The 9,587-nt window shown below is 34.0% G+C and overlaps 3 protein-coding genes across 3 annotated transcripts; 1 reads left to right on the top strand and 2 right to left on the bottom strand.

Annotated features, from left to right (window-relative positions):
- Window positions 1–3: 3 nt before the first annotated feature.
- LOC116338419 (parafibromin) lies at window positions 4–2,477 on the top strand. The gene is made up of 4 exons (XM_031763646.1): window positions 4–220; window positions 394–499; window positions 575–1,736; window positions 1,806–2,477. The coding sequence occupies exons 1-4, from the start codon at window positions 90–92 to the stop codon at window positions 1,982–1,984; spliced, it is 1,578 nt and encodes a 525-aa protein (XP_031619506.1). The 5' UTR covers window positions 4–89; the 3' UTR covers window positions 1,985–2,477.
- Window positions 2,478–2,610: 133 nt separating this feature from the next.
- On the bottom strand, window positions 2,611–3,385 carry LOC116338673 (eukaryotic translation initiation factor 4E1-like). The gene is made up of 4 exons (XM_031764083.1): window positions 3,336–3,385; window positions 3,014–3,275; window positions 2,796–2,954; window positions 2,611–2,735 (listed from the first exon to the last, which is right to left on the bottom strand). The coding sequence occupies exons 1-4, from the start codon at window positions 3,351–3,353 to the stop codon at window positions 2,611–2,613; spliced, it is 564 nt and encodes a 187-aa protein (XP_031619943.1). The 5' UTR covers window positions 3,354–3,385.
- A 15-nt stretch (window positions 3,386–3,400) lies between these two features.
- Window positions 3,401–4,243, bottom strand: LOC116338738 (peptidyl-prolyl cis-trans isomerase NIMA-interacting 4). The gene is made up of 3 exons (XM_031764179.1): window positions 4,101–4,243; window positions 3,776–4,026; window positions 3,401–3,670 (listed from the first exon to the last, which is right to left on the bottom strand). The coding sequence occupies exons 1-3, from the start codon at window positions 4,186–4,188 to the stop codon at window positions 3,602–3,604; spliced, it is 408 nt and encodes a 135-aa protein (XP_031620039.1). The 5' UTR covers window positions 4,189–4,243; the 3' UTR covers window positions 3,401–3,601.
- Between the last annotated feature and the right edge of the window lie 5,344 nt (window positions 4,244–9,587).

The following is a 9,587-nucleotide window of genomic DNA, read 5'->3' as shown; positions in this document are numbered from 1 at the left end:
TGGTCATTGACAATATGTCAAAATTCTCAGTTTTACTACAAAACGAACACTAAGTGAGTAACAGCAATTTATAGTTTATTTTGTAAACAATGGCTGATCCGCTCAGTTTATTACGGCAATATAATATAAAAAAGCGTGAAATTATCGAACGCGAAGGACAAATTATATTTGGTGAATTTTCGTGGCCGAGAAATGTGAAAACCAATTATCTAAAATATGGGTATGTATTGCGACGCAATCGAAATAACAACATCAAAACTGCATAACATAAATGTTAGGTTATGGTTTCATGGAAACAAATTTCTTTTTTTCTTTCTCAAAAATACGTGGAATTTTTCATTTGTTTTTTTTTTTTTTTTTTTTAATGTGATTTTTTTGCTTGTATTTATTTAGTTCGGGTAAAAAGGGAGCTCCACCAGAATATTACACACTTGAATGCTTGCTGTACCTTTTGAAAAATGTACAGCTTCAGCATTCCGTGTATGTGCGTCAATGTGCCGTAAGTATATCAATTTCTATTTCATAAAATTGTAATTTATCTGATTCGAATAAAAAAATCGTGTAACATTTATAGGCCGAAGATATACCAGCCGTAAATCGTCCCGATCGAAAAGAATTATTGGGCTATTTAAATGGTGAATCATCGTCATGTGCGAGCATCGACAAAAGTGCACCGTTGGAGATTCCAACCCAAGTCAAACGTCCGCTCGAAGGTGATGGTTTGGAAAATATTGCGAAAAAAGCGCGTTATGAAGATACACAAGTGCAAAAAGTGCGTGAACAATTAGCAGCACGTTTAGATGTTAACAAAAAAGAACAGGCTGTCAATCTTGACAACATTAAATCATTGTCGGAGGCGATGTCAGTTGAAAAAATTGCGGCCATCAAAGCAAAACGTTTGGCCAACAAACGTACCACCATCAAACGAAATGATAATGACGATGCAATGGGCACCGATTTACGTGCCATTCTTGATTTTGATGTGGATTCAACAAAGGATATTATAAGCCGTGAACGACAATGGCGTACACGTACCACAATGCTACAAAGTACTGGTAAAATGTTTGCAAAAAATATTTTTGCCATATTACAAGGTATTAAAAATCGCGAAGAAGGACGATCGAGACCGATGCAACCACAAAATCGTTTACCAGAACCGGCACGAATCATACGACCAACACCACAACCAGCACAATATAATCGGTACGATCAAGAACGTTTCAATCGTCAAAAGGAAGAAACGGAAGGTTTCAAAATTGATACAATGGGTACATATCATGGTATGTCATTGAAATCGGTGACCGATGGTTCGGCATTGCAAAAGAAACAACAAATTGCAATGATGCCACCCGGACGACCGAAAGATATTAATCCGGCACATCAAGGCATGAATGCACAACAACAAGGCAATAAACGACCGTCACGAACACCAATTATTATTATACCAGCAACAAATACAAGCTTGATCAGCATGTACAATGCAAAAGACATTCTACAAGATCTTCGGTTTGTTTCAACGGATGAGAAAAAGGCACAAGGATGTCCACGTGAAAATGAAATTCTATTGCAACGACGTAAAGATGGCAACGTTACTGTGCCGTATCGTGTCATTGATAATCCATCAAGATTATCACCACAAGATTGGCATCGTGTGGTTGCTGTTTTTGTTATGGGGCCTGCATGGCAGTTCAAAGGATGGCCATGGAATGGGAATCCCGTTGAAATATTTTCACAAAGTAAGTGCTCGACGATGACTGCTATAAAATGGATTGATTTAATGCATGTTTTTTTTTCAATATTTTCAGTTTGTGCTTTTCACTTACGTTTCGACGAAATGAAATTGGACGCAAACGTTGCACGATGGGCGGTTACGGTATTAAATTTGTCACGAACCAAACGACATTTGGATCGAGCAGCTCTTATGACATTTTGGGAACGATTGGATAGTTATATGATGAAAAATAAACCAGATCTTCGATACTAATTTTATTGATTATTGTGTTAAAAAAAAACAAGCAACAAAGAATCAAATTGTTCTGTTGGTTTAAAAAGAAAACTGTATTCGTATATAGAATAGACAATTTTCTCTCCCCTCGAAAAAAAATATACGAGAAAAATTCCATTTCATTTAACCATATAGAAAAAAAATACATTCTTTTTACATTATAATGACACGCCATTTGCAAAACATCAAATGAAATAAAATTATACGAAAATTGAATTAAAAAACGATGGCAAACATTTCATGTATTTAATTGTTTTTGTTTTTATTTGTCCGTTCGAATTGAAAGTGTCGAATAATTCAAATCGCCGCTGATTTCAATTTTTTTTTTCAAGTTCAGATTGCTCCAAGAGAGTACAACCAAGTTTTCAGATTTGATTGGTTTCACCGCAGATATCCGTAAATCCAAGCAATTTAGCCCAGTTAAGCTACCACAAGCAATAAACGTCAATAGTCCGAAATTTCAAACAAATATTTTTCAGTTTAACCATTCTAATGTTATACCATTTTAGAAAAAATATATTAAAAAATAATGTAAAAATCAATGAAACATTTTGAGTGAATTTATTGAATGGTTTTTTTCTTGATTGAATGTTATAAAGACAACATTAGTTTGCATTCGGCTGACATCCATGTTTCTCAAAAATGCATGGTACAGAGTCGGCTAATCGAAGCTTAGATCGGATTTCTCGGCGAACAAATTCATGTGCAACAGACGTTGACACCCAAATGGCTATAAAATTTGATTTTTTTTTATAAATTACAAAAAAAAAACGGTTATTAACTCAATTACCAATTTTGGTGAATTTCCAGCGATTATGAAAAATGACGCCACATATTGATGATGTGCATGAGAGTTTTTCTTCAATTAGTAGTAACAATGTATCGAACCATAGTCGGCTGACTTCGTCGCTTTCAACGCGTTTTTCGAGTGTGATGACCCACCTTCCACCTTGTGAGCAAACAAAACGTTTACAAATTGCTTTATATGTGAATAGATACTTGAACTACCATTTTGATTATGTTCATCTTCCCACATTGGACGTATTGTGCTTCGAAACAGTGCATAATTACAGCCCTCACTAATTTCCGTTGGCAATTTGATCGAATTAAATAGGATCCAAAATTCTTCAATCGATTTACAAGCAGCCACTTCGTGAAAGCACTGTTCCCATGACTTATCACATTCCTTTTCAAAGTACCACAATGACCATTCGCTTCTAAGCAAACACGCTTTCGACATTTCCGATTTGACATTCGAAACACCTAAATCCTATATAAATACAATAAAATGAATTTCAAATTTTATAAATAAAAAAAGGTCTTCACTCACAACCAAATTTAAAGCCATCTCAAAAGTGTGGAATGTTTAATCGACAAAGTAAAAACACATTAATATTACAAACTAATTGAAACAATCAATCAATGGTGTCTTTATTTTATTTTGGTTTTTTTGAAAATCAAACATTCATCGAAAAATCATTTTCAATTAAAGTTAACATTGATTGTAATAGAAAAAGAAATTCAAACATATTTTCGATTGTTGGATTCGAAATGAAAATAACGATATATATAGTACAGGGTATCTTAGTTTTTAGTTCATTTTTTGCCTTCGACCATTATTATGTGATATCCAAATTTAGTTTTAATCGGTGGATCGGTATAAACCTATTTTGAAGAGAAGTAAATGAAAAAAAAAGAATAATCAAAGCATTGATCGAGCGAATAAAAAACAAAAAAAAAATGAGTAAAGCGAGTTAATTTCATAATTACAGGATTTGCTACAGTTGAGATGGGTAATGCGAATGCGGCATCTTGGAATGGTCCAACCATTGCTCCGCGAATTTGCCAACCAAGATCGCCACCCTGACGAGCTTTGTCCTCGCTATAAGCGGCCGCAACATCCGGAAATTTTTGACCAGCTTTTATTTTTTCCAATGCTTCTAAGATTTTACTTTGTTTTTCGCACAAAATATGACGCACTTTTACAGCATTGCCGCCTTTCTTCTCTTTACCGGCTGCACCTAATTGTTTACGAAACCAAACAATGTTATTCATAGCTCTTTTCATTAAATGTAAAGGATTTACAAAACATTACCTTTATCATCGCCGCCACCACCTTTGGCCGATTTGCCGCCTTTATCCTTTGAACCACCGCCACCTTTTGCATCCTTCTTTGGTGCCATGACTATCAATATATAAATCAATCAAAATAAATGCATACGCTATTGGTTCAAATTTAAGGTTATGTTATTCTGACAAGTATGAATAATATGCAGTCTTGCATAATGTGAATCTTTTTTATCGACTTTTTTCATTCAAAAAACAGTTTTTTTTTTGCTCAGTCATTTCATGTGAACTATGAAACGAAATGTAACGAGCAATTAAATGGAAAATTCTTAAGAAATATTGTCTTCAGTCGTGGTTCTAATAATAGATTATGGTTTGCAAAGCAAAAATGAAAAAAATGTACAAAATATGGAGTATACAAGTGTCAAGCTGAAATAGAAACAATTTAAATTTGTCTGTTGAATATCCATAGTAAAATTGAAGCAAAAGAAATTAATACGAATAGAGAGTAAAGTAAAAAAAATTGCTAAAGTAATTTTCCAAGAATTTGGTCAATAAAAAGTGTTTTGATTTGGATGTTGAGTACAAATTTCCAATGATAAACATCACATTGTCGTTGCCATTAACATAGCTCAATATATTCTCTTTTTTTCACTCTCTTCTTTCTACATTTGTGTGTGCTCTCTGCCATCCGTTCAATATGAATATGGTCATGGCAATATTTAAAGGGAAATCGCTGAAATAGTGAGTAAAAGAGTGATATTGCGAGGCGCAATGCAAGCAAACGGTTAAATTATGCTGCATCGCTCTCCTTCTCTCTGTTTATCTCTTCAACGCCAGGTTTGTTTTGTTATATTATGCGATCGCTATTTCTATTGCGACAAATTCTGAGAACAAAGTTGACAAAGATTGCATTGCTCTGCCGAATGCGTTCGTTATAATTCATATGGCACTCAATCAGAATGGACAAGGTCTGGTGCGACGACAATGTTTTCATTGCTAAAATGGTGAATTCAATGTTTTCCTAATGAAGAATTTTCCCTCTTTCGTTGTAAGTGTGTACGCGTTTTTATTGTTGTTGTTGTTATTTCGCTCAGACGGTTTTTAATCTCTCCAGCGTTTAGTCATTCAATGTGAATTAATATAATTTGTCATTAGCGCTTTCTGTATGTGGAACTAAGGTATGCATTCGCCACTCTGTCTCATTACATGAGTATGTCTCTTGATTTGGTCAAATGAGTGAAGCGAACGTTTTAAATCAACGAAACAGTAGCGAACAGAAAAAAAATGTATGCAGGAATTTTATAGTGCATTCATGCTTTTCGTTTGCACGGAGCAAATTCCAAGTTTACGTATCGCTTTTTTTTCGTTCTGTGTATTTTTTTTTGCTCTGTATGGGGTCGCTTTGCATCGATCGCATTTTCATCATCATCGTCGTTGCTTTTCACCATATTTGTAAATGCAAAATTTTAAATGTAGAAAAAGCGTTTCAAACCGCACAAAACAATATACGCGAGAACAAAGTCTATAATATCTTTATAAAAATCGACTACAAAATAAGTTCTGGATTGTCATTTATGCGCAAAGATGCCAGTGCAATGTGCACTATACAACATTTATAATCACTTCGAAGTATATGTGAACGCTGTATGATATGAATTGCAATTGATTTTAGACTTTTTTTTTGTTTTACGTGTAGTTCATAGCAAAATGCCGAGACATCGATCAACGCCAAAATAGATCACGTTGATTATTTTCGTTGAATAAAATAAAACTAAAGCTTAACTTCAAAAACAAAAAACCCAGATCATTCCGGTCAATAATAAATTGTCTCGAATTAATGGCGAAATAACTCATTTTCATTGCTTCGATGTAGTATATCTGGAATAAATCAAAATCAAATTATAAATACAAAAATGAAGAAAAAAAGATCCGCAATCCATCGATTAAACCATTAGATACGGTTGTCTAACTGTGAAAGCGTTCAGTTCATTCTCTCTGATTTTTTTTTCACCCGTTGATAATGTATATCAGTTTTCATAAAACATCAAGCGAATTAATTGCCTTTTCTGCTTGTTCTTCAATTTAAAATGCGATTATTTTGATGGCAAACTTTGTGTAGAAAAAAAGGACAAAAGTTTTTGAATCGGCTCAATAATTGGATGCAGCTCGAGCACCATGAACATTTGCTTTTTTTTTTTTTTTTTTTTCAAATGATTTTGCACAAATATGGCCATATGAAATGTGTACGCATGAAATGCGTTTACTTTTAAATTGCAATTGAAAAGACATTATGCGGATCAAAAATGTAAGTAAAAGATTGTGTGCGTAGCGCGCCGCGGTGTGATTCAATTTTCTTTTTTATTGTTTTCAATTTGAAATGAAAGAAAAATAAAAATCATCATCAAATCAAATCAAAATGTGAAATCTCATGACTGAATTTGTCGCATGGTGTATCGTTGCTTGGCATGGGAGACATATGAACCATTGATGTACCTATATTTAGTCGCTTTGACTTTGGTGCTTTTCACAAATCGAATGTATTGCGCTCATCGGCGATTTTATGGCGAGAGTTTGTCGAGAGATGCATTCACGCAGGATATATCCGATGTTATAGATTCAATTCGATTGAAAAGAAGTGATAACATTTATGCTTTGTGGCGATTTTTTTTCCATTGAATATACCAACTGGCGATTGCAACTACATTGGGCATTTATATTTTTATTGGTTGAAATTTTTTCTTTCTTTCTATTCTCTCATTTCTTTTTCTGTCTCTCTTTCGATTTTCATTTTGTTACAATTACGATTGATACTAAAATCTAGCACTAATTGATCGATTGGAAATATACACGTTCATATGGCAAACGCTCAACTAAATAACCCAATAAAAACGCTTAACGGCAAAGGAATCACAAGAGATCAGCATTTGTTGTTATTGTTGATGTTATTTTCTATATGTTCAGCTGTTGCAGTTGCATCTCGGCTACAAATATTGACGCAAATCGAAAATCAAATAGACTGAACTGTTCGAAGCATAACCAATAAATTGTCATCATTTTCTATAGATGAATTATAATCAGTAAATTAATCTCAACAATATATAAAATAATTACGATTCATGTACGCATTTGCCGTCCATCCGTCCTGATAATGTGTATATGCGACAATTGTGGCAGATTGCAACTACCATATTTTTGTCCTTATGTCAATTATATTGTTAAAGAAAAATCAAAACACCGAGACTTTTTTGGACTGTACTTCTCTCTCAATATGGATGGATGCTCTTTTTCTTTATCGTCGTTTTTCTTTCATTTTCATGGTTCGATTCTTTTCATTCTGAAAGTGATTTTTATACGGTTTGTGGATGCTGTTGCGTCTCTCTTTCGATCCATCGCAATGTTAGGGCATGGCATTCGAGACCATCTCGATTGTTTCTTTTTTTTTACTTTTTACGATTGGCAAATTAATTTATTGAATGTATATAGAGAGTGTTGTTTTTGATATAATATATATTTATTTACTACATTTGTGCTCTCTGAATCGGTGAACATAAATGGAGATTGCAAAGCGCAAAATAACGAGGAAAGTCTGTAACAGAAATTTAAACGATGTGCATTTATGATGAATATTGTTTGGCATTTTATCTGAAAACAGATAATATGTTACATTAATGACGAAACAAGCGAAAAACGAATGACGAGCCAGTGCAAAAGCGACCACTGTTCATTTGTGGCCATGCGTGTGTGTTTTTTCTTTTTTTTTTAGCGGAATGAAAATGCAGGCAAAGTAAAAATGAAAAAAAAAAATGCAACGATAAACACAGAGTAAAAAAAAACTAACCAAACAAACATGATCGGACAACAGCAGCAGTAGCAACAACAACAATAAAACAACAGACACTCAACTTAAAAATGCCCTACTGATGATGCCACATTTAACTGATGCATTCTGCGTATCTCGCAGTATTTATTAATAATTCATGGATTATTGTCCGTTTAAAATAAAGGTATTTCGCAGATGGAATCAGTACTCTAGAGTATTTGTTTGTGGCCAACGATATCGACAATTTGATATTTTATAAATGTTTGTGATGCATGTGTGTGGTGGACTGCGTATCGATTTAAAAGAAGTTGTCCCCATCACGTTTGATTGTTTTTGTATGACACATAATGTATGTGTGTTGGTCTGTTCAACTTCAAAATCATAATTTTTTTTTCTTTATTTATGTTGTCCTTATTCATCATTCTTTTGGCAGTTTTATCGGCATTTTTGTTTCACCTCACTTTAGTGTATATAACGGTAAATCTTTTTTGGAGTCTTTGTTCGTGCATAAAAAAAATGCCGCTAAAATAACATGTAATACATCATTATATCGATCATTTTCGATCGAACTGAATGCAACTAAAACTGAAAACAATCAATTTGAATGAAGACACCGCGCGCTCTATCGAATGGACCCCATCGCAGTGTGCATGCCAAAAAGAAACCGATTTCATTGTGCAGAGCATTACAGCGATGACGAAACAACAGAAATTTTGAATAATTCTGTGAAATTCCAGCCACCGACCCGGCCCTTTGCAGCTCGATTACACAACAGCACCGAATAACCGTGTGCGGGTCAAGTCAAACGCTAATAATTCCGCATGTTCCATTTAATTCTCTGCTTATTAATGTTTACATTTTGTTTCGGAATAGTTTTCTTTTGTTTCGTTTAAAATGTTAGGCCATATCATTTCGTTGTTATTCGGTCAATTCACACAGACCACTAGAGCTCCTTTTTCGGCAATGGCTGAATGAATATTAAAAAAAAAACACAACAGCGACAATACGAAATGATGACAAAGAACACAAATAAAATGACAGTAAGCAAAATGTTTTTATTTTTTAGTTTCGTTCACATTGTTTCGCTTTGAGCGCAGCCGTAATACGCGGAAAACCATTTTGCAATCAGATTCTGATCTTTCTTCTGCTTCTTCTTTTTCTTCGTTTGCGTATGAGATTAGCACCGTTTCGTACAACTTCACGTGTTTTGTTTTTACCTTGAGATATGAGAAAATATTTGAGGAAAACACATTTTATACAGTTTAGCAATTATGATTTTAAACAAAAGGTAAACGAAACGGAATGAATTAAACGAAGATCTAGTTTCCGATTTTTCACATGCTTTATGATTTATTCACATAATTTAATTCCATTTATAATTCAGCCATAAGTTGCGCCGTACTTTGAATGAATGTGCGCGTTTTTTTTTATCGTGGCACTTGAACTTGATCCTGAGCAAAGATATACATACACTGTGTGTGTGTGTGTTCACGTACAGTTTTTGAACTGGTTTTCGCTGTTACACTCTCATTGTATATCTTACACCGTGAAATTGAGACATCTTTTTTTTTCTGTAGCTGCTCTGTATTATTTGCAGCACTCACAATTGAATATCGTTTATGTAGTAGACCATATCAAGATATCGACATTTCACACGAACTACGGAATAGAAATAAAAGAATGATGTGATGA

This window comes from Contarinia nasturtii, unplaced genomic scaffold (genome assembly GCF_009176525.2).
Source record: "Contarinia nasturtii isolate CC-2019 unplaced genomic scaffold, AAFC_CNas_1.1 Cnas_scaffold_414, whole genome shotgun sequence".
Taxonomy (NCBI): domain Eukaryota; kingdom Metazoa; phylum Arthropoda; class Insecta; order Diptera; family Cecidomyiidae; genus Contarinia; species Contarinia nasturtii.
Note: the sequence above shows the minus strand (reverse complement) of the source record. Positions and strands in the feature narration are given on the sequence as shown.

Bases quoted from the DNA above. Each gene is read 5' to 3' on its own strand.
- LOC116338419 (XM_031763646.1), top strand. From the start codon at position 90: ATGGCTGATCCGCTCAGTTTATTACGGCAATATAATATAAAAAAGCGT. The intron at 500-574 runs GTAAGTATATCA...TAACATTTATAG, and splicing joins TGTATGTGCGTCAATGTGCC to GCCGAAGATATACCAGCCGT. The intron at 1,737-1,805 runs GTAAGTGCTCGA...CAATATTTTCAG, and splicing joins CGTTGAAATATTTTCACAAA to TTTGTGCTTTTCACTTACGT.
- LOC116338673 (XM_031764083.1), bottom strand. The intron at 2,955-3,013 runs GTAGTTCAAGTA...TTTGCTCACAAG, and splicing joins AGATGAACATAATCAAAATG to GTGGAAGGTGGGTCATCACA. The intron at 2,736-2,795 runs GTAATTGAGTTA...CAAATTTTATAG, and splicing joins CTGGAAATTCACCAAAATTG to CCATTTGGGTGTCAACGTCT.
- LOC116338738 (XM_031764179.1), bottom strand. From the start codon at position 4,188: ATGGCACCAAAGAAGGATGCAAAAGGTGGCGGTGGTTCAAAGGATAAA. The intron at 4,027-4,100 runs GTAATGTTTTGT...GTAAACAATTAG, and splicing joins TGGTGGCGGCGATGATAAAG to GTGCAGCCGGTAAAGAGAAG. The intron at 3,671-3,775 runs GTAATTATGAAA...TCTTCAAAATAG, and splicing joins TCTCAACTGTAGCAAATCCT to GTTTATACCGATCCACCGAT.